Raw genomic sequence first — 23,270 nt, forward strand, 5'->3', positions numbered from 1 at the left:
GAAAAGGTTGCCGATTCAGCATTTAAAACCCTCACACTAAAAGTTTCACTTCCAAAAAAAACAGCTCCTAGTTTGGTTTACTTTCAATAAACAAATAGGCGAAAAGATATAATCAATTTACGTTCAGGAAGTACCGCCATTGATGTCAATAAAGCTCAGCTCATATTGGATATTGTATTTATTTAAAAGTGCACATAAGTATTACATATTGTATACATATTACCCATATATGTATGTATGCTTATCGATTATAGGTTTTGAAATATAATGGCTTGTTTCTGTTCCCTTTTTTTTTGGAATATAGTATGCTGTTTTTTATGTATTAGTAAGCTTCTTGGGTAGTGCACTGAGCGTCCTTAGGAGAAAAAAAAAAATTAATAGCATATTTTTTAATTGGTTTTTCCGATATCGTAATATCGACTGCTTGAAGCGGCTTTTAATCTAAGAATGACTTCATGGCAAGTATTGCGAATGATTGTATTGCCATTTATCGTTCATGTTCGTATAACCATGGGCGGGTAAAACTTTCGGTGATCGGTAGAGGCCTTTGGAATAATTAAAATAGTCCTGCAAATAAAAATTATATTCAATAGACATGCGGGAATAAGGTTTTCATCTCAAGCACCTTGTCGTTCCTACGCTGACGGGACTGAGAATTCTGCAGTTGAGTGCCGCCCCCTAAGGGGGCGGGCTTAACCTCCATTATGGCGGACGAGGGCTGGGGCTCTATCTTGGAGTGGGACTTGAGCTTCAACTGTAGATCAATGGCGGGCGGCGGTTCGTGGCGTATGCGTTGCTCTATTTCGTATAGCTCTTGCTGAGGGCGAGTTATAGGAGAATTAGTATTCTTATAGATGGTGCTATAATGGTTATAGCTTACCCGATTCTTGTACACCATACAACAGGCGCGTAGTGTAAAGTAGTATATGATTTCCACACCGGAGAGCAAAGAGAATCCCAGAAATAAACTGGCTATGCCACCAAACGACACCAGCAGATCCACCCAACCGAAGAGCACCTCACGTTTGTACCGAATAATGGGCCAAGTGAGAAACTCAACCAACACACCAGGACTCTCGGGGCGATCCAGACTGCATCAGTAATCGAATTTTAGTCGGCCTCCGCCAATACTATGTCTTGGAATACCACTTACATTTTGATGAGCTTGTCAATGTTGAACACCGTCTTCGAGCAGCTGAGCTCGCATTGCAGGCAATCATTGATGTTGGTAATATTTATCCTATACTCATGCAAGCAGCCAAAGTCCTTCACCGTGCACATGGGTACATTGGCTTCAGAGAATAATACATTAGAAACATTAAAAACAGGGGGTATTATAATTAACTTATACTCGTAAACACAATATCGTAAAAAGAACTATCTGGTACTAATTTTTGCACACATTCTTCCTATAAGATATACATAGTACTCACATTTCAAAAAAAAAAAAAACATCAGAATATGGTAGGGTTCTTTAAATACCTTATAAACACACGGAATGTAAAGGGGTATTATAAATACGTTATAATTGTGTTTATCGTAAAAAATAAAAATCTATTTGGCACTTAGAGCGATTTTTGCACACATCCATCCAATAAAATATACTACCAACATTTCTACCCTCTAAACACAATATCGTAAAAAATAAAAAACAATCTGGTACTAAGAGTGATTTTTCCACACAACCATCGATGTAGTAGTCACATTTCTACAAGCACTCGGAACATAAGATAAGATGTAGTTCTTAAATTTGTACAAAAAAATCTGATTATAAGGGGGTATTATAAACACAATATCGTAAAAAATAAAAAAAACTGTCTGTCTACTAAGACCGATTTTTGCACAAATCTTTGAATACTCACATCCTTCCCAAAAAATGTAGTACTTAAATTTCTGCAAAAAAATCTGATTATAAGGGGATATTACAAATACCTTATAACACAATATCGTAAAAAATAAAAACTGTCTGTCTACGAAGACCGATTTTTGCATACATCCTCTCAATACTCACATTCTTCCCAAAAATGTAGTTCTTAAATTTGTACAAAAAAATCCAAGTATAAGGGGGTTTTATAAATACCTTATAAGCACAATATCGTAAAAAAAATAAAAGCTGTCTGTCTACGAAGACCTATTTTTGCACACATCTTTCAATACTCACATTTCCACAAAAAATCGGAATATATATTACAAACACTTTATAAACACAATATCGTAAAAAAAAATACCAAATTTGATTGAGATACAAGAGTCTTAATTATAAAGAGTAATTTTTACATCGATCGTTCGATCCTTTCTATGACAGCTATACAGAAAAATTAGTCTAAATATTTTTGAATATAAACTTGGTTTGCACATGTATAAGCCCCATCTCCATGCCAAGTTTGGTGCCCCTAATTTTTAAGGTTCGAAAGATCTCGATGTTCATACGTGCAAACAATGCGAAGGACAACAAACCTGGCTAATCGATACGTCTTTGTGTGTGTTTTTTTCACAAATATTACAACCGCCTTTGTACGCCTTTTCACCCACCTGGTATAGAGTATTAGGCTCAAGGAATTGCTTCTAGACTGCACTTACTTATGGGCTTATAGAAGGGCGGATTGCATTTGCAGAGTTTGATGGCCTTGTTCATGCGACATTGCTTCATGCAGGACGAGAAGGTGTACGCATCGGGGAAGTAGCTCAGCTTGACCTCATCGCTAAAGATGCACTTACGCTGGCCGATGGACAACTGCCGGGCATCGTCCGTCGTATAGGTGTTCTTCTTGGATATGCGCACCTCAACTAATTGGCTCTCGGACCAATCGATCTGTGCATTGAAATCGGCGCCAAAGTATTCCTCATTCGAGAAAATGAAAATCTGTAATTGACAGATGTAACCACTTGGGAATTCTAGTAGACTCTTATTAATTATATTTCTTACACGCGATGTGCCATTGGGAACAAAGAACAGAGCCCACTTTTTGTCAGTTTCGTAGAGATCATGGGGCGCGCCAGTCTTTTCGCTATTGAAGATATATATATATACATAATCAGTTGTTCAAATCTCATCTACTTACTCATGATCCTCCAAAGATCTGAACCGACTGTTGAAGGCATAACAGAAACCGTGCTCCGTGTAGATGGGCTCGAAGTGGGCACAACAGTTGATATCCTCGTCCCTGTACTTGCAGGACACCAAGGTGCTCTCGCAACTGACGTGCGCCTGAAAGGCCCATTCGCGTATGGTGCGCTCCTGAAGCTGCTCAAATGGCATCGGTTCCGCCAGCATTTCGGCATCCTTGATGTTGTCAAAATTTAGCGTCGTAAGTAGGTCCATGAATGGGGTAAAAAGCAGAGCCTTGGTCTCATCATAGTTCCTGATTGTAGGTGTAAAAAGCAAATACTTATTATTTCTCCTCGAGCACAGTTGGTGTTATTTTTTCGATTCTTGGAAGGAATCAGCTTTCCTAAGATTATACTGATTTTTGTCTGATTTTTCGACTTACTATGAACAATATTGTGGTGTATTCGTGTTGGGAGCAACTTTAAAAAATATATATAAATTAAAATTAAAATTTTAAAAATTTAAAAAATTAAAAAATTTGTTAAAGTAAAAATAATATTGAATCAGAAATGCATTCAGTTAACATTGGAAAATATGTATTGGTAAAGTGTATTAATAATGACTACTAATTTAAATCTCTAGGGCAGAGATAACAAAATAAAATAATAAATACAATTTTATTTTAATAATGATAACGACTGGCCAGAGGGAATGTCTTTTCATTCCACCACAAACAATTATATGTTTAATGTTTTAAATCAAAAATTGAAAACGAAATCGTCCAATCGGAAAAATGATTTAATTAAGAAAGTAATCGGGTTTTTCAAATAGGATAATCGTTTTAACTATATTGATTTTAGCTTATTTTGAGAATATTTCTATAGCCTGTTTAAAGTTTTTTTTTTTTAATTTTTCGACAATGGAAAATGTGTTTTCTGTATTTATTTCCATAACAGAAGATTTCAATAATTTCTTGGACATCAAGTTTCTTCTGTAGGCTTGGATAAAGGATTACACGATTTCATAAATTGATTGAGTTTTAAAGTTAAATAATCGTTTTAAAAGTTGAAACGATAACGCAAACACTACACAGAGATCAGCATAAAGTTTTCAAACAGTTTAAATAACAAAGATACTATTGATGTCTGATGTTGATTTCAGCTTGTTTCCAGAATATGCATTTCTATAGCCTATTCAATGTGTTTTTTCATTTTTTCTCACAACTAAAAAATAGTAGGATACATATTTATTTTATTTATAATGATTACAACTATGTTATTTATAATTCCGAGGAAGCGAATTCACATCATAGGTTTCTACTGTTGCCTTAGATATGGGATTACATGTTTTTGAGTTTTCTAGTTAGATAATCGTTTCGAAACTACAAACGAAAACGCAGATTAACAAACAGTTTTTAAACATTTCACAGATACTATTGATATCTGATTTTAATTTCGCTTATTTCCAGAATTTCTATAGCCTATTGAAAGTATTTTTTTAATTTTTTCACAATTAAAAATTTTCTTCCTGCATTTATTGCGATGATATACATTTTAAAACTTTCCTTGGTGACAAAGAGAGTTCCCATCATAAGTTTTGTACTGTTGGCTTAGATATGGGATTACGCGTTTTCATAAAACCGGAAGCTAATTAGTTTCCCCCCTTTTCCTTGCAAATTTTCACCTGCCTCCCCATATCGCCCGTCGACACAGATAGATTATTGATTTTGGGGTATTTCCAGAACGCTTTAATAATAACTTTTTAAGTTGTTCAACGAATGTAGAACTAAATAACCTTATTGGAAAATTAGAATGAGGTTCTCTGGATTATATATATTTTCTTAGGAGTTGCTTTCCCTTCCCCTCCCTCCCTCTCCCTCTCTCTCTCTCTCTCTCTCTCGGTCTCTAGTCGTATTACCAGCCCCCTTACTCACGCCAAGGTCTTGTAGACAACGTCAAAGGACTTTTCATGATCGAATGCCGCCTCTGGACAGACGACGGTTGTGGGAAAGACGACATTCTGATTGTGGAAGTCGGTATCCAAGCCCGTTATTGTTGGATTCGTTTGGAATTTCTCCCACAGGCTCATGATGATGACCAGCGCCGTGACGGCACCAATCGATGTGAAGCAAAACCACATGAACTTCTCGCCAATGGGACGACCCGTCTCCGCAATGTAACGCACGCCATGTAGGGTCGAATTTTGAAAGAACTCCTTCGTCTGATAAATTAAACTGCGCCGAAAGATGACCAGAGTTTCGATTAGACGATGCTTGGACATCAGGCGTGCGGCTTTCTCTGGCGGCATTTTCTTTTCAGGAACATTATTCGTTGTCAAGCACCGAATGAACAAACACCAGCGAGGTCCAACAAACTCTCTATATAGTTGGGCGCAACTATTCCGACTGATTTGCGCATTTTGTTAGTCATTAGTCATAGCCAGGAGTGTGTTCGTTTTAGCCATTGTTGCTGCAATACTCTAAAAGCATTTCATTGTTCCCATATGGAAGTGCCCCATGGCTCGCATGACTTTGATTGACCTCGAATCGGAATGGCCGAAATGGAAATGGAAATGTGGAAATAGAAATGCAGGCAGGCAGGCATTTGTCCTTATCTTGATGCCTCGTTTCGGCCAACTACACTAAACAGCTAACACTTTGTTGCCATTAGCAAGTAGTTATTGGTCAATGCGAAGCCTCTCTCTGGCCCCAATTGATCCTACACTAAACGGTTATACTTACTAATACCAAGGCCGCAAAGGAACTATGTAAGTACTTACAAGCCAGTGATTATATTTAATGTACTAGATATAGTAGTATGTGTGACCTAGAATTTATACTAAAAGGTAAAATTTTTCCACCGGAAGCAGTGTATTTCAATAATTTGAATACAATTTTAGTTCTGAAATAAACTAGACTTTGATGATGCCACATTTTCAATTTGGATTCAATCCAACTTTTCGGCTATTTCAGCTCACTAAATACATATATATATATGCATAATATAAGTTATATATTTGAATACAATTTTAGTTTTTAAATATTTCGAAATGAACTAAATAAACTAGACTTCGATGATGTCACATTTTTAATTTCAATTCAACTTTTCGGCTATTTTCATTCAAGAAATATATCAGTTATACCAGATATGGCCTAGAATTGATACCAAAAGGTGAACTTTTTTCAATAGCAGTATGTTTGAATACTATATTAGTATTTAAACAAAAATATATATACATAGTTTATTAAGGCAGCACACATTCTCTCTTATAAATAATAAATAAATAAATAATTTCAATTCAAATTTCCAGCTGCTTATTTCAGATCAAGAAACATATGCATATTAATTACTTGCTAATAAATACCAGATATACCCATTCAATGTGTCGCCTAACACAGGTTTTATGTTTTTTTCTTAAACTAAAAAAAAAAAAATAAGACTAAATTAATATCAGAAAAAAAATTAAAAAAATAAATAAATAAATAACAAAGAAGGCTTCAAGAAAATAATTGTAGTGCAATTTGGATATTATTTATAAAGTTATACATATATTTGTATACTCCTTATTGTGTCGTTACTATGAAATGAACGATCTCCACATATTATCTGTGTCCACCATATAGAAGACTGTCAACGCGATGGTTTCAAAACTGTGTGGAATGTAATAATTGTAACAGGCAGACGAACAGACGGACGAACATAGCGACTGGGATTCGTCTCATCATCCTGATCATACATATATATATTTGTTTCTATAACTATGTATAAGTCCCCATAACTATGCAATTGGTCCTATAACTAAATATATGTTTACAAAACTATGTTATGTTCCTATAACTATGTTTATGTTCTTATATCATGTTGTCTACCAACTTACACACTAAAAACATGATAAGTACCCCTACGTTTTTCAAAAATTATACCGCTTACAACTCCCATTCAACTGCCATTCTCTTTTGATGCAATACATTTTGGAGTTATATCCAAAATTTTTCAGGCGTAAGTTTTTGGCAAATAGTGCTGCACATAAATACGGAATCGGTTTTATATATTTTCAACTGTTTTTACTGTTTAAAAAATTAATCTGTTAAAAAAAGAGACAGCACTTAGTGTCCTAACGAAATGACGACAATTGAAAATTCCAGCGTATTATTTAATATTAATTTAAATAAAATATTAAATATTAATTTTAAAAAATGAAAGTTCTTAGGCAGTTATTCTACCTTTTGTGAGGGCCTTAATCGAAAATCAGCAAATTTGTAGTAACAGCACAGTTTTTTGTAAACAAGGTAAAGGTCTGTCCTTTTAAAAGCGCGAACATTTCGTCTGTTTGGATGAACGCCTGTATTTTGGCATCGGCTGAGCCCACATGGACCAAACTTGGCATGTAGACTCTTCTGGTTCCTAGACTGCACGAGTTTATTTTATTTTTTGGATTCCTTGCCCACAGAACAATTTCAACTAAACTTTGCACACATACTTAGTTAATATGTAGTTTATATTCTTTAAACTGTTTAAATGTCATTTTAATCGGCTTTTCTCTTCCCCAATAATTTAGCCATAGATCATATAGTATTGATACTAAACTTAATATCTGCCTCCCAATATATTTTTTGTATTATTGTGAATAGAAATAATAATAATACTTTCAGCTCCTTTGCGCCCTAAAATGTGTTCCTAAAATGTTGGCACAGTCTGTGCCTAACTTTGTAGTGCAGTGCTAGTGGGACGCAGTGGGATTGCCGCGACACTTTTGTGTTTGGCTAACATTCTGTGGAGGAATCGGCATCGGTATCGGTAGCTGCATGTCTGCCCAATATGGCGATCTGGCGTGGACTGAAGCTAATTGCTAGGCAGTAAGTAGCAGCTGTCTGAACAGCTTCCGGCGCCGCTGCAGTGCAACACAAGAACTGCCAACAAGTTCACAAGTTTTGTGTGAACTTCTGACACGACGACGAAGAGGATGAGGATGAGGACGTGGCCGAGGTCGAGGAGGATGGCGGCGCTTTGTTAGCTCTCTAGACCAAGTGGCCGGGTTCCAGGCCAGCCCGAGCCGAAGCCAGGCCAGACCAGGCAAGCACACAAATAAAGTGGTCTCAAGTTTCAACGAAACACAATTGTCCACTCCCTGGCTACTGTGCGAAGGCGAAGTTAAGGGAACAAAAGGCGACCGATCGTCCAACCGATCGACCGACCGACCGACCGAGGGCTGCCGATCACGACCTGACCCTGATTGCGAGCTCAAGATAAGTGCAGTAGCAGTAGCTTTGCAATTTTTGCAAGGACCTCCACCACCACCACAACCATACTCGTACATACACACATCTGTCCATTGGCAGCTTGCGGCTAGAGTTTCAAGACGGCGCCAGCAGTACTAAGCTCTGTCCAGAACCGTTATTTTCGAGCAATCCAAGCTTGCATTGAAAACAATTAAAAGTGCAGATCTGCGCACAAATCGATCCCTCAACCTCAGCCCATTGTCGGCCCTCACCCAACCTGTGCATATATTATTTATATCAGTCCTCCCCTCCCTCCCCCCTACGGCCCATTCAGCTGCAGCTCTACTGCCTCGGCCTTGGCCTTCGTCTGCAAATAGCGCCTGCCTGCCTGCCTGCCTGCCTGCCTGCCTCACTGACTGGAGACTGGCTGGTCCCGGCTTGGCTTGGCTCGGCTCGGCTCGGCTTGGGTTTGCCTTTTCGCCTGGTTTTCAATTTGCAATTTGTACGCATTTGTTTATGGCATGCAGCGTATCCGTTCGCTTGAGTGCACATGTTCCATGTTACATGTGCCGGGCCCAGCACCCTACACCACCGGGTCCCATCAACTAGCAATTAAGGCTGCTGCCACACAAAAGAACTTCAATTGCAGTTAAAGGCCAGAATACAAAGGATTTCAGCGTGTGTTGAAACATAATAGACATAGTACCAATAGATATAGTACCAATAGATATAGTACCAATAGATATAGTACCAATAGATATAGTACCAATAGATATAGTACCAATAGATATAGTACCAATAGATATAGTACCAAGATAGTACCTATAAATATATAGCACCAATAGATATAGTACCAATAGATATAGTACCAATAGATATAGTACCAAGATAGGACCTATAAATATATAGCACCAATAGATATAGTACCAATAGGTATAGTACCAAGATAGTACCTATAAATATATAGCACCAATAGATATAGTACCAATAGATATAGTACCAATATAGTACCAATAGATATAGTACCAAGATAGTACCTATAAATATATAGCACCAATAGATATAGTACCAATAGATATAGTACCAATAGATATAGTACCAATAGATATAGTACCAATAGATATAGTACCAATAGATATAGTACCAATAGATATAGTACCAATAGATATAGTACCAATAGGCATAATACTGTAGGGAAAGTAGGGGGTTTGTTACTAGAGAGTGGCACTTTAAATAATATAGCACAGATATTACAAATCTTTCATTGCTTTTTTCGATGCACTTGGAATATCATAATTTAAGAATGTCAAAAAATTATTTATCCAGAGGAAATACAGATTATATAATATTTATTCTATAACTCTTTTGGATCCAGCTCAAGTTTCTAGTAAAGATTTCAATTCGTTGTCACCATTGAGTTTATTAGATTCCCAATATCCTTTGAAGCAGCTTAGTTCTACTCTTCAAAGAGTCTTCATTAAAGAATAGCAAAAAATTATTTGTCCAGATGAAATGTATAGTATATATGTTATATCTCATTTGGATCAAGCTCGAGTTTCTAGTATAGATTTCAATTCGTTGTCAGATTCCCAATATCTTTTGAAGCATCTTAGTTCCACTCTCCAAAGAGTCTTCAATGAAGAATGGCATAAAAACTATTTTTCCAGATGAAATATGGAATATATAGTATATATCTTATAGCTCATTTTGATCAAGATAGAATTTTTAGTATAGATTTCAATTCGTTGTCAGATTCCCAATATCTTTTGAAGCAGCTTAGTTCCACTCTTTGAAGAGTCTTAATTGAAGAATGGCAAAAAATTATTTCTCCAGATAAAATATGGAATATATAGCATATATCTTATATTTCTTATATATATCTTATTTCAATTCGTTGTCAGCATTGAACTCAGTAGATTCCCAATTCCACTTCCTAAAGAGTCTTCCTTGGGCCTTTATTTATTTTATTTTTTTTCTTTATTCAAATGTACAGATATCGCCATAAAAACTTCAAAACTCTGCAAACCTAAGAAAATTACAATAATACCGAATTCGACTCCTTAGGGGCTTTTAAATGGCGCCCCAGCTAGTCGTGTAGTCAGAGTGGATATAGTAGTAGATGAATATTTATTGATGATTTATTAGTTAGGTTTCTAGTCAGTATTAAACTAATTTATTATTTCTTTTATGTGGTCAAGTATATTGAAGACTTTTCAGCACTACGAGTACACACATTTATATCGTATTCGAATATCGTATTCCTGCAGCAGTCGCTTCCAATTAGGCTTTACAAAATACTCTTGACCATTGGTCATTAAAAAGAACTTTAGATTCAACACGACTTTCTCCTTAGACATACTCTTTGCTTTTCAGCAATGTTTTAATTTTTTCATTCCATTTAACCATTTCGAGAACTGAAGTATACCTTAATACGAGTGAGTATATCTTCCAAGCCAATGCATTTGTAGATGTGTATTAAGACTATTGCATCATTTGTGGCGGCAATGTCAAGGATATCTTCAAAACATTGTACGGAGTCTAAATTCAAAATATGATGCTTCCACCTCACGAGTCGGGAAAATAGTTGCGGTTCATACTTGCATACAATGAACAAACAGACAAATTGAATAATTATATATTCATATTTTCCAGCAGTTCCACAAACATTTCGAATCTAAATAGGAATATTTTGGTTGGCTTTGTAGAAGCAATCGATTTGTTTCTATAAAAGGCACTCTTTTGTGACTCACATCGATTTAATAAATATATTCTTATATTTTCCAGCACTCCTCTGAAGATAAAGCACCCATTTTATGATACACGAGAAGTCTTCGGGCTAAGGCTGAAAAATTCTCGGGGCTCATACTATACATGCATACAAACAGACAAATTAAAAATTTAAATAATTATTTTTGACTTTTGTAGAAGCATTCGATTTGGTTCTATAATAGGCATTATTTTGTGACTCACAACGGTTAAATAATTATATTTTTATATTTGCTAGAACTACTCCAAAATGCTCCGAAAACATTAGGACCTTAACTGGAGACTATTTTTTAGATAAAGCACCAAATTTAATTCTAAAAGAGCAGTCTTGGAAAATTCGTAGGGCACATACATACATGCACACAATGGACAAATAGACAGACAGACAGACAGACAGACAAAGAGACAAAATGATAGATATTTAATTATTTGAAAGCTTGGAGGTTGCTTATCCATCTTTTTGTAGCGCATACAAAGTGTTGGCCCACTTAGGCGACCATTTTTACCTCACATTACTCCTTTTTATTTCTCATTTTTGCGCTCATTCCGTTTTTGTGTTATTTTTGTTTTGTTGTTTTTTACTCTTCGCCTTATCAGCGATCATTTGTCAAAGCGTCTTGTCCCGGACGGACGGACGGCTGGACGGACGGATGGCGCAGGCAACGGCAATTGCAACAATTTGTTGGACCCGGTTGACAAAAGTGCTCGCCACGTCCCGCATCGTCCTTAGCCGCCATATCGCCGTCGCATTCGTCGTGGCTCATAAATAAGAAATTGAGAGTTTTGGATACGCCACTTGGCTCCCCCAGCAAGTAGAACGAGCCCAAGACCGATGCCAAGACGCAATCGAAGCTGAAGGCGAAGAGGAAGAGCAGGAGAAGGAGAAGGAGAAGGGACTGTGAAGCTGAACCTGCTCGATGGTTGTTGGCTTGGTGGAACTTGTTTTCAGGATCGATCGACAGCCCGACTGGCTGCCTGGCTGGCTGGCTGGCTGCCTTGCGCGTCTCCTTGCCGGCTCTTGTTCTCTGCGCCTGTGTGTGTACATTTGTATATGTGTGTGTGTGTGTGTGTGTGGTTGTGTCTGATTAATGGTAATTGCTTTTATGGGCTTTCTGCTCTGGCCGACCGACCGGCGGGCCGACGGGCCGACGGGTCGACGGCCCGCCCGCCCGTTCTGCTGCTTTCTTGCAACAATTTTTTGTTCCATTTGTGCAGCATTTGTTGTGTAATTTCGCTTTTAGAGTCGCTGTCGCAAACTGCATTTAATTCCTCGCCCCTCCACTCCTCCCAACTCTACCCCCTTACCCGACATCACCCCCCCACCCTTGAGCAAGGCTGAGAAAAAGTTAAATGGACAAAGTTTACAGCACATTTTTAATTTCTATATATTTTTTTCTGGTCTGAGCTCCTTTTCCTTTTTTCCTTTTCACATCCTGTTGTTGATAAATCGCTGCTTATCAAATGGAAAATATTTTCTGATCTCCGCCCGAACTAATTTAAAGTTTGTCTCCCCATATTTACAAACTCTTCGCATACTTAACGCCCGCATCGATGGCTATCTTGAGTTCGGGTATAAGTTTTTTGAGGTCCTCCTTCTCAGTGTCGTCCAGCTCGGGCAAGCCCAAATTTTGGGCTATGCCCTTTGGGCCAAATTCGATGGGTGTGGCAAAGAATGGACATTCCGTGACCTTAGATTCGACAAAAACGCACTCGGGCGGACCCTTTTCGCCCTTCAGGCCCAGCAGCATGGCGTTCATGAGTCGAGCGGCCGCAAAGGCCATCGACAATGTGGCAGAACCCTTGCCGGCCTTGGCCTTGACCACCTCATTTCCGGCATTCTGAATGCGCTTTTTCATCGCGGCAATGCAGTCGGGCTCGCCGGTAAAGACGGGCTTGCACTGCGAGAAGACGGGTAGTATGGTGATGCCGGAATGTCCCCCAATTACGGGTATCTTCACCTTCTGCGGCTGCACATTCAAATAGTCGCTGACAAACTTCTCAGTGCGCACCACATCCAGTGTGGTGACACCGAATAGCCGATTTGGATCATAGGCCTGCTCCTGCTTGAGAATCTCGGCGGCCATGGGGACGAGCGAATTCACGGGATTCGTGATGATCGCGAACAAGGCACTCGGCGCATTGGCGGCCACTGCTTGGGTCACCTTAGCCACCACTGTGGCATTGGCATCGAACAGCTGATCTCGCTGCATGCCGGGCTTGCGGGGCAGACCAGCAGGCAGGATGACAATGTCGGCACCTGCCAAAGCAAAAATATGGATTCATCACACTTCTAGTCCAATTGATTGGTTCGAGCAACACGCTTACATTTTATAGCCTTGCCCAAATTAGCAGCTCCGGCATAGCTCTTCACATCCTGTTGTGTGCATATGTGTGATATATCCGTGGCCACGCCCTTGCATTCCTTTAAATCGTGCATCACCAGCTCTGTGATCAGTTTATTTAACCGGAGCAGCATGCAAAGGGGTTGGCCAACGCCACCGGCGGCTCCTACAACGGTCACCTTGAATGTGCGCTGCATTATTGTGCAGGCGGGGAGCGGAAAGGACGAAAGGTTGCGAATTAACTAAACCATAGGCCGGATAATTCACTTACCAGCTGACCGGGCTGTGTTAGTTGCCAACAACGATAGCATTGCCGCAGCACTCGCGGTTGAGATTTCGAGCTAAACATTGCCTATAAATTTTGAGATAGATCCAAAAAATATAATAATTGATCAATAAATTGTGTCACTTTAAAATATTTGGGTAACTTTACGGCGCCGCTTCCTACGCTGAATTTTTCAAATGTATGCTTAAGCGCCAAACAATATTTCCACTTTTTCTCACGATGTGGCAGCACTGCAATAAGCTACCCATCTATTTGGTTAACTGCAAGCCCATAAATGTTAAAATATTTCCGCTAAATATAATGTAAAATGTTCGTAATGAGCTTATAAGCATAAGCAAATTATTCATTTTTCGTTGTGATTATTTACACAATTAAATGTAATTGATTTGCGCAACTGCTGTTCGTGTTAAATATGGTCACACCAATTTAATTTCATTAGCGCACGCAAAAGCGGCGATGTGTTCATCGATAAGACATCGACCAGACAAGAATAGGCATAAGCACATATATTGTGCTATTTATAATGTACTTGCTTATTTCAATAAATAAGATATTTTATAATGCAAGCCGGGAAACATGTGTTTGCAGAATTTATTATTTGAATAATTGTTGCGCCGATTCATGCAGGCATCGATGTCTTTCTGTCGTTCGATATATTATCGATAAGACCCACTGACAGCTGCCTAATTTCGCAGTTCTAGATGTAGGCTAAATATTACGGACGCGAACGCGCGTTGTTGTGCATTTGTTGAAAACGTACGCGCTATTTATTTGTTTTTTTTTGTATATTTCTTTATATATGCATTAGCGCACTAATACATTTCCTACATCGACTTCTAAATTGAACAAGTTCCGCGTCAAAAACACAATAAACAACCCAACATCAATGTTTGTGCGTGCGCAAGTGTGTGCTGTATTGTTTTAAAAGGTGAGACGCCATCGCTGGGCCTCTGCTGCGTCGCCATCATCATCACAATCGCGCGATGATGGACGGCAGCGGCATAACGGCATATTCATAAAAATTATTTTTTTTTTTTAAATGTTTTACTTTGCAATTCGCTGCTTGAAATTCGCGGAATTGCTCGCTGCCGCGCCATGCTCTGTTCTTGCCTTGTTTTGTTTGTTGTTACCATTTTTGCATTACGTTTTGCTTTGCTTTCGTTCCGCCAGCATCCCACCTCATCGCCTCACCGCCCGCCCGCTCATATCAACAGCAGTGGCGCGCTTCGTGGCGTAGAGTTGCCCAACCAACAACCAAAAAATAAGAACAACAACACCATCAACAGCATCGGCCTAATGTCCTACTTTGGCGTCTATATACCTCCATCGAAATCGGGATTCGAGGGCAATGCAGCGCAATGTGCGGGTTCCATTGCGGCGGTCAACATAAAGCCCGCACTGGAGATGCCGTCATCCGGCGGGACCAGTATTATATTAACGGGAGATGAGCTGAATTCGACCAAATATGAGGATCCCGATTATCCACGTAAGTATTGCTGTGCTGCGCTTCGTCCGCATTAAGCGTTTACCGTTTATTCTTTACGTCGCTCGTTTGTATACACTTGCACATGTACATATGTATGCATGCATATGTATGTAAGTATAGTAACCGTTGTATTTGTTACGCATGTTTTATTCGCACAAGCCATACGAAACAAATATAAAAATACACTCGCACATGCATGCGTGTGTGTGTGTGTGTGTGTGCTTGGGATCTGAAGGCGAGTTTAAACAGAACTGCGATCTCACTCATACATGCATGTATACATACATATGTACATTTATGTACGTATTAAAATCGCCTTGCCATATCTAAATGTATGTACATATGTACTATATTCCATTGGCATTGCCTGAAGCTGAAAGAGTCCGTTTATCATTATAGACTTGATAAGAGAAAACATTTTTAAGATACATATGTATGTATGTTATTTATGTGTGTTTGTTAAAAACCTTAACGTAATTAAAAGCAATGTTGGGCACTAACTTGAAATTATCATGGTTATAGTAATTAAAAGAATTGACTTGTTTCCGGTTATAAGCAAATGAACCGCAAGCTTGAACCAAAGAAATCTAAAGATTTTTTTGATTTTCAAAACATCAATCGAATCTTGTATTAAAATATATGTATATTTTAAAACGATCTTCACGTTCTTTTGAAAAGTTAATAAATTACATTCTGATAAAGTTCTTTGGCAGAATTTTGTTAATCTTCAGTATTTGACCTACAAGTTTTTCCTGAAACACTAGCTGGATCGTTAGGAAAACTATCATCCAAGACTTGTCAGTTCCTGAAAATGTAATTCTGCATTGTTAGACTAAACTAAAGATAATGGCTGGGGTGTATATTCAAATAGCCAGTCATTATTGTTTGAATCTTTAAAACACTAGTACTTATTAATTTGTATTCGATATTTTCGCCATGAAAAGTCTTCTAAATTACAATAGAATGGCCGATTTGAGTGTTCAAAATCCTAGCTAGTTTCTGATGAATACTGCGCGCATTGGCAACCGCTTTGCTCTCCACAGCGCACGCTCAACTGCCTCTGCTGCTGGCGCTAATGTCACGCATCGCCAGAGACGACCTTCGCATTGCCAGACGTGGGAGTGCCGCCTACATTGGCGGAGGTAGAGGCTTACATATGTGGTGGAGAAGCCAACGTCATTGTGTCGCGACGTCTGACAACAATTGCAATTTAATTAGGTGTATGGTCTTGCCCTGCCCTCTGACAAATGCCAATAGGGTAGGCTAGGCTAATCTAATTAAATGCACTTGCTAAATAAGCACAAAAAACTGTTTACAGCCACAAGAAGAAGGCAGCCAAAAAAAAAAGAAAGTAAACAAAATAAAAACAATAGCAAAATTTTAAATAGGTTCATTACACCCCCAGAATTGCGTGGTGAATGAATGGACGGCAGGATGGTGAGGCAGCAGTTCAAAAACCCTGAGCCTGTCGATGACCGTTTCATTCCAAGACATTTTTCTTACCATATTTACATATGTATGTATATACATGGATGAAGAAGTTTTTGCCTGAACTTCCTAGAATTTGGGTTGAAAGAGCTCTATATTCTTCTAAAGAATTTATAGTCCACATATACCTGAAATGGTGAACAAAAATACGTCAAACTAGCTCTAATTTCTAAGCGATTTCAGCTTGACATTTTTTCTAATGCATTCATAAGGTATCTCAGAAATATTGAGTAGATATATCTCTGAGAAATTGATTGAAATAACACAATATCATGTCAAAATAAATTATCAAAAAAAACTCGGCGTATTGAGGAGATTTCAGTTCTTGCAGATTTTCAAAAATATTTATGTATTAAATCCTTTTAGCTCTGATCTACCAAGATACAGATAAGAGGAGAGGTGTCAGTTCTTGAGAGTTTTCAAAATTATCTCATATTATTAAAGTGTTAAATCCTTTTAGCTCTGATCTACCAAGATACAGATAAGAGGGGAGATGTCAGTTCTTGAGAGTTTTCAAAATTATCTCTTAATCAAATCCAACTTGCTTACAGACTTTAGCTTTGCTCTGCCAAGTTTTTATTTAGCGATCGATTAGGTTAGTATTTTGTGTTTGCTGTGTATTTATTTATAATTCGAGCCTTGCTAAAAATTGTGTGTCAGAAGAGCAGTGGGTCTTCCTCAGTACGCACAGCATTAAAAACAATAACAACACCCACCATAAACAAGTGCGCTAGCTGCCATATTTATATCCAAGCGATTGCCAGGCTGCTCACATCCCCCGCCCTCTCCTTGCCTGCTGCGGCAAGAGAAGAAGAGGTGCTGTGGGGCACAATGAACGCGGACGAATCGAAAATGCGTCACACGCATGCTCGGAAAGCTTTTCTAGCCACCTCATTGTCATCGTGAATGCCCGCCATTCCCCTGTCTATGCCGCCCACGCCCCCACATGTGCTCATCAGTTCTTGTGAATTATTTGTTTTGCTTGAGATTTTTCTCGCGCCTCGCTTTGTGTGTCGCGTTCTTTGCGCCGCGTGTGCCAAAAGCGAGCTATGGCGATATGGCGTGATCGCTGATGATCGCCCAACAAAATAGTGGCTAACGAAACAAAAACAGAAAGTGTTGACAGTTGTCGTTTTCTTCCAATTCAATTGCAGCCGACTCGCCACTCTGGCTGATCTTCACGGAAAAATCCAAGGCCCTGGATGTGCTGCGACACTACAAGGAGGCGCGTCTGCGGGAGTTCCCCAATCGTGAGCAGGCCGAGAGCTATGTGCAGTTCGGTTTCGAGAGCATTCAGTCGCTGAAGCGCTTCGGCAAGACCAAGCCATTGAGCAGTAAGTAAATAATCGCAAATATACTTGTACATATATTATTCACCAAGCGTATAGCGTTCAGTATTAAATGACGGGGCTACTGGAACGCTGTTCGCTTGCTTCACAACTGGTACGATTGAAAGGAGGACAGACCTAGGCAGATGACGAATGCGTCCCAAGAATTAAAGCTAGATCTCGAGTTGTCAGTTTCTGAGCACCTCTAAGGCGGTTTAGGGCTCTTTAATTTTAAACAAAGTATTTCCCAAAATACTTTTTGAATTGTCGATAGTGTTCGATTTGAAGGGGTTTTCTGGTATTCAATAGCTATGTGGTTTAGTTTAGTTTTTCGTTAACAAAAAAATGGAAACTAACTAGCTACTTGTGTTTTGTTTCCACAGAACCCGTTCAGTTAGCAACAAGCATAGCAGCTAGTTTTAAGGGGACTAACAACAACAACAGCAGTGGCAGCAGCAGCAACAACAGTAGCGAAAATATATACTCATCATCGCCAACAGGCATGAGCTCCTCAACGCTCGCCATTCTCTCCTCCTCGCCCACCAGCAGCGGCTTCGCCTGCCTAGTGGGTGCCACCAGCAGCGGCGACAACAGCAGCAGCAGTAGCAGCAACAACAGCATCGGTGCCACCACCTCTTCAGTCACTGCCCGGGACATACTGCCCTCACTAAATGCAGAGCGCCCGCCATTTCGGGCGCCCATAAAACAGGAGCTCGCCGACTTTCGCAAGCTAATCGAGGCGGGCAACTATGAGCGCGTGAAGCGCATTGTGTGGGAGAATCCGCGCTTTCTCATCAGCAGCGGCGACACACCCACTAGCCTGAAAGAGGGCTATCGCTATAATGCCATGCATATATGTGCCCAGAGCAATCAGGCGCGTGTCGCCGAACTGATTCTCAAGATCATCTCAGATCCAAAATTCACGCAGCTATATGCTGGCCTGAAGGCTAGCGAGGAAATGTGTGCGGCTCTCAATGATAATCTGCTAGATTATTATCTCAACATACCAGACAAGGGACGGGGCGAGACGCCTCTGCATTTTGCCGTCAAGAACGGACATGTGGCTGTTGTCGAGGTCCTCACATCATATCCCCAATGCAAATCCCTTTACAACAAGGAGCACCAGCTTCCCAAGCATGTAAGTACTACAAATAAACGCCTTCTCTTTAGCTGTCTCTAATTCCCAAATTTTCTCTCTTGCAGATCATTTGCCAGCGTGCTCCGAACGCAGATCCCATGGTGACCAAGAAAATCGAATTGTTGCTAAACGGTCCCTACTATGTGCCCGTTCTACGTGCCGTAGGCAACGAGTTACCGCCACAAGTAGGCCAACCCTTTACGCCAAACGAACCACCGGTGAGTATTACTTCTCTGTTGAACCAATACTGTTGCTCTCTTGAAAGTAGAACCGTATTAAAACCAACTGGATGTCTAATCGATTCAATTATACCTGGCCATTTCTATAACTAGCCATTTCTTTCCGTTCGCTCGTCCGTCTGTATGAACCTTAATAACTTTCGAACCATAACAGCTCGGAGCAATAAACTAGTCATGTAGACTTGGCTTAACTATATGCACAACAAGTTTATTTGAAACCGCAAATAAGTTCATTATTGTAGCGGCCATCGGAAATGTTATGCTTCGCCACATTTGAGGTGTGGTGGTTATATAGAATATTGCAACATATATTCAAATGTTAGCCAAATCGGACGACTTTATCCAAAGCTGTAATAGGAAATATGCATTTTTAAGAAATTCAATTCAATATGCGGAGAGCTCTCTATTAAGCATTTGACGTAATACATTTATCTTTACAGACATTGCAGTGCAAGAGCGACGATAGTGAAGCGCTTAGCGTTAGCTTGACCATTAGCGCATTGGCCGGGCCAATGCCTCGAGATCAAGCACAGAATTTTTATCGTCGCTGGAAGACGCCACCGCGCTTGGGCAGCACACAGCATTCACCACTGGCCAGCTCACCATATATTTCGCCGATGAAGACGCCGGCCAAGTCGATATTTAACAAAAGCGATGGGGCCGCCAACCATTCATCGCCCACAGGTAGACGCTTGCTGTTCAGTCCGCTGGCGGCAGCATCGCCAAAACTGGCACATGTGGATCAGCAAAATGGCAACCACCATCTGGATGAGATGCTGGAGGAGGAGTTGGGACCACTGCCGAACAATGACAGTGGGAGCGGCGAGGAGCCGTGCAATGACTTGGAACAGTTGGAGAACAACAACAATAACAATCAGCAGAGCATCAAGCAACCATTTAGTCTGCCATCGACGCCGATGCGTCAGACAAAATCAGAACTATTTACCGCATACCGTGATATCTGTTCGTCACCGATCGTTGGCATACAATCGCCCGGCAGCATACCTGCGGCAGAAAGCACATTCAATGTGTCTGTGTCAACGTTCAATGACAGCTTTCGTGAGCGTCACATCAAGAATTCGGACATTGAGAAGGGACTCGAGATGGTGGGTCGGCAATTGGCGCTCCAGGAAGATTTAGAGTGGCGCGAATATTGGGACTTTCTCGATGCCTTTGTCAATATTGCATCCCCAGAGGGCCTCAGACAACTCGAAAACTTTTTCACCGAGAAATCGGATCAGGCCTGGAACTTTGCACAAATGCATTACTACTTGGATATGGTTAGCGAGCGCGAAAAGACGGGCACATTGAATACATCTTCGCAGGTATTGTATTATATATTGCAATTTAATGAATCATTCACTGGAATGAAGTCACAATTTTGTCGTTGTTGCAGGCTGAATTCGCTTCTGCCAGCACCACCACCTCCATTCCGCAGGTGATGACCCCGTACACGTGTGTGGAGAAATCGCTGCAAGTGTTCGCGAAACGCATCACCAAGACGCTCATAAACAACATTGGCAATTTGGTCTCCATCAATGACACCCTGTTGTCCGAACTGAAAAGACTGAAATCGCTCATTGTGAGCTTCAAGGACGATGCGCGCTTCATGACCGTCGACTTTAGCAAGGTCCACTCCAGGATCGCCCATCTGGTGGCCAGCTACATAGCGCACTCGCAGGAACTGACTCCCGAAATGAGCCAACAGCTGCACGTCATGCTCGACAATCTCTTTAAGTTGCATGGCGATCGGCGTGAGCATTTGGACTGCGTCTGCGCCAGCATGCTGCAAATGCTGAAGCAGGCGCCCCAAGTTGAGCTGCCGGATGCGCTCAAGACCGAAGAACTCTGTGCGGCCGCTTGGGATGCGGAAAAATGTTGTCCCTGCCAATGGGATCCGAATCTGAGTCGCAAGACAAGTCGGCGCAAGCGCACAGAATCCTTGCGTGCTCAAATCGCTCCTGTGGAGAACAGTGGTGCAGTATTATCGGCGGCAGCTGCGGCCGCGTTACGTGCCGCTGCACCACCTAGTTTGGCGGTTGTAGCGCCCGTTCCCATTACCAACGTTTGGCGCGGCAGCAGCAACAGCGATGATGACGACGACGATGACAGCGACGACGATGCATTCTTTGTAAGTCGGGGAGGGGGGTGGTAAATATCTCATTGTATCATATTCTAAACATATGCTATTCACGTGTTACAGTTTGACTGCAGTGCTGATCAGGTTTTGGCCAGCGATGAAGACGACGAAGAGGTCTTCATGACGCCCCCGCAAAGTCTGTCGCCCGTGCCGTCGTCCAACAATGTGGAGCCACCTTATGAGCTGTTCATCTTTGGGTAGGTTGGAAAGTTTGCATTTATTGTGGACTTAATAATTAAGATCATTTATACTATTACAGCAAGGAGCCGACGAAGCGCGATCTGGATGTGCTGAATGCGATATTTCATCTGGACATTGTGAAGGAGGCGCATCCTCGTGTGTTTGCCTGGAAAGCAGCCATGGAGAGCTTTACGCCCGCCGAAATGGATCTGTAAGTGCACTCTGCAACGCAATGGCCTAATCACGAGCAATATTTTCAAACTCTGTGTCATTTCGCCACTAGATTCCCATCGCCCAAGTACGTGCAAAAGGCGCACAAACCGGTCTTTACGCCCGCCGCGCTTAAAGCGCCGAACAGCTCACACAGCAGCGCCAATCTTTCCACAGACAACGGATCGTCGATTGTGCTGTCGAAACATATATTTGCCACGCCCAAGTTAAATGCTGTGGTTCCGCGTCGTAGCGCAGCGACGCCAACGGTGCCACCAAAGCCGCTACGCCTGCCACGCTCCACACCACCAGTAATAACCTCGGGGCAGTTAACGCTGGAAAATGGATATGTCATCGAAAAGAGTCACACAACTGAGACGGTGCCGGTGCCTGTAACAATGTCTACAGACTCGACTGTTGCGGGTGGTGGTGGTGCTGCTGCTGCGGGTGGTGGTGGTGGTTTGAATTTCCCCTCCAATATTTCACAGCCATTCCAAACACCGCTCAATAAAGTGCGCGGCCTATTCCACAAGTATCGCGACCCACGCCCCGACTATAGTCCCATAGGAGGCGACATGAGTAGCAGCGATGCGCCGATACAATCACTGAATGAGAGCTTCTAGCAGCTGTGGGCGGTAGGCGTGACAGAAACTACAACAAATATAAATACAACAACAGCCAACAACCACACGGATACAAAAGTGACAAAAGTGTCAGGAACTGATAAGGAGGAGGCCTCATCATGACTTTGAATTACTTTTGCTGCATTGTGCCTCCCAAACATAAATTCTTGCAGCTTTGAAATTAAATTTCAAATGCCGAGTAAATAAAACAAAACCCATACACACACGAAAAAATAGATTGTCATTTAAATTGCTGAGCCAGAAATGGCACTTAAAAATTGTCTGCAGCGCTGCAAAGCTGCAACATAAATATTGCCTGCTTGCATACTTTTGAATAAGAAACAATTTCTTTTTTTTATATTTATATATTTATGCTAAGAGTGTATTTGTTTTTGTTCTAAGCAACAGGCTGACGCTTCCTGGCGAGATCGTTTTGAAATCCAAATATTTTAAAATGCCTGTAAACTTAAGCGGAATGAGATACGTGAAATACTTAATTATAATTAAACATACACACACGCAACTTACGGCTTAGTTTACACACTCATAAAAGTAATGTTCATTTTGATAAAAACAAAAATATATATTTTAAAACCACACACACACACAAAGGAAATTGAATTAAGAAATGAATTTATATGAGAGAATAAAATATAAATGCTATAAATTAGCGAACTTGTCGATTTCTGTGCTAAAAAAATGAGAACTAGAAGTCCGTGTGTGTTTGGCTACACCGCATTTGCATGCTCTACACAGCCCTTAAATCGTTCTCTTGGA

The 23,270-nt window shown here is 40.6% G+C and overlaps 3 protein-coding genes across 4 annotated transcripts; 1 reads left to right on the forward strand and 2 right to left on the reverse strand.

Moving 5' to 3' along the window:
* Positions 1-277: 277 nt before the first annotated feature.
* On the reverse strand, positions 278-5,369 carry LOC115628731 (sodium channel protein Nach). Its single transcript, XM_030524935.1, has 8 exons — positions 4,983-5,369; positions 3,063-3,362; positions 2,927-3,008; positions 2,581-2,863; positions 1,154-1,292; positions 881-1,091; positions 626-817; positions 278-567 (listed from the first exon to the last, which is right to left on the reverse strand). The coding sequence occupies exons 1-8, from the start codon at positions 5,354-5,356 to the stop codon at positions 454-456; spliced, it is 1,695 nt and encodes a 564-aa protein (XP_030380795.1). The 5' UTR covers positions 5,357-5,369; the 3' UTR covers positions 278-453.
* Positions 5,370-12,379: 7,010 nt separating this feature from the next.
* On the reverse strand, positions 12,380-13,775 carry LOC115628738 (malate dehydrogenase, mitochondrial-like). The gene is made up of 3 exons (XM_030524942.1): positions 13,647-13,775; positions 13,359-13,566; positions 12,380-13,290 (listed from the first exon to the last, which is right to left on the reverse strand). The coding sequence occupies exons 1-3, from the start codon at positions 13,722-13,724 to the stop codon at positions 12,551-12,553; spliced, it is 1,026 nt and encodes a 341-aa protein (XP_030380802.1). The 5' UTR covers positions 13,725-13,775; the 3' UTR covers positions 12,380-12,550.
* A 607-nt stretch (positions 13,776-14,382) lies between these two features.
* LOC115628717 lies at positions 14,383-22,729 on the forward strand. 2 transcript variants are annotated; one of them, XM_030524913.1, is made up of 10 exons: positions 14,383-14,589; positions 14,832-15,147; positions 17,790-17,969; positions 18,347-19,101; positions 19,167-19,319; positions 19,781-20,665; positions 20,737-21,471; positions 21,544-21,677; positions 21,740-21,871; positions 21,944-22,729. In XM_030524913.1, exons 2-10 carry the CDS (start codon positions 14,958-14,960, stop codon positions 22,491-22,493), a joined length of 3,714 nt encoding a protein of 1,237 aa, XP_030380773.1. In that variant the 5' UTR covers positions 14,383-14,589; positions 14,832-14,957; the 3' UTR covers positions 22,494-22,729. The 2 variants fall into 2 exon arrangements, with proteins under 2 accessions (XP_030380773.1, XP_030380774.1); XM_030524914.1 differs by having other exon boundaries at positions 18,464-19,101.
* The last annotated feature ends 541 nt before the right edge of the window (positions 22,730-23,270 follow it).

Source organism: Scaptodrosophila lebanonensis, unplaced genomic scaffold (assembly GCF_003285725.1).
Source record: "Scaptodrosophila lebanonensis strain 11010-0011.00,11010-0021.00 unplaced genomic scaffold, SlebRS2 tig00000123-arrow-arrow-pilon, whole genome shotgun sequence".
In the NCBI taxonomy this organism is placed as follows: domain Eukaryota; kingdom Metazoa; phylum Arthropoda; class Insecta; order Diptera; family Drosophilidae; genus Scaptodrosophila; species Scaptodrosophila lebanonensis.

Bases quoted from the DNA above. Each gene is read 5' to 3' on its own strand.
- LOC115628731 (XM_030524935.1), bottom strand. From the start codon at position 5,356: ATGCCGCCAGAGAAAGCCGCACGCCTGATGTCCAAGCATCGTCTAATC. The intron at 1,293-2,580 runs GTAAGTGCAGTC...TATTCTCTGAAG, and splicing joins GCCCTTCTATAAGCCCATAA to CCAATGTACCCATGTGCACG. The intron at 818-880 runs GTAAGCTATAAC...ACTCGCCCTCAG, and splicing joins GTATGGTGTACAAGAATCGG to CAAGAGCTATACGAAATAGA.
- LOC115628738 (XM_030524942.1), bottom strand. From the start codon at position 13,724: ATGTTTAGCTCGAAATCTCAACCGCGAGTGCTGCGGCAATGCTATCGT. The intron at 13,567-13,646 runs GTAAGTGAATTA...ACAATAATGCAG, and splicing joins TAACACAGCCCGGTCAGCTG to CGCACATTCAAGGTGACCGT. The intron at 13,291-13,358 runs GTAAGCGTGTTG...TTGCTTTGGCAG, and splicing joins TTTGGGCAAGGCTATAAAAT to GTGCCGACATTGTCATCCTG.
- LOC115628717 (XM_030524913.1), top strand. From the start codon at position 14,958: ATGTCCTACTTTGGCGTCTATATACCTCCATCGAAATCGGGATTCGAG. The intron at 15,148-17,789 runs GTAAGTATTGCT...ATTCAATTGCAG, and splicing joins TGAGGATCCCGATTATCCAC to CCGACTCGCCACTCTGGCTG. The intron at 21,678-21,739 runs GTAGGTTGGAAA...ATACTATTACAG, and splicing joins TATGAGCTGTTCATCTTTGG to CAAGGAGCCGACGAAGCGCG.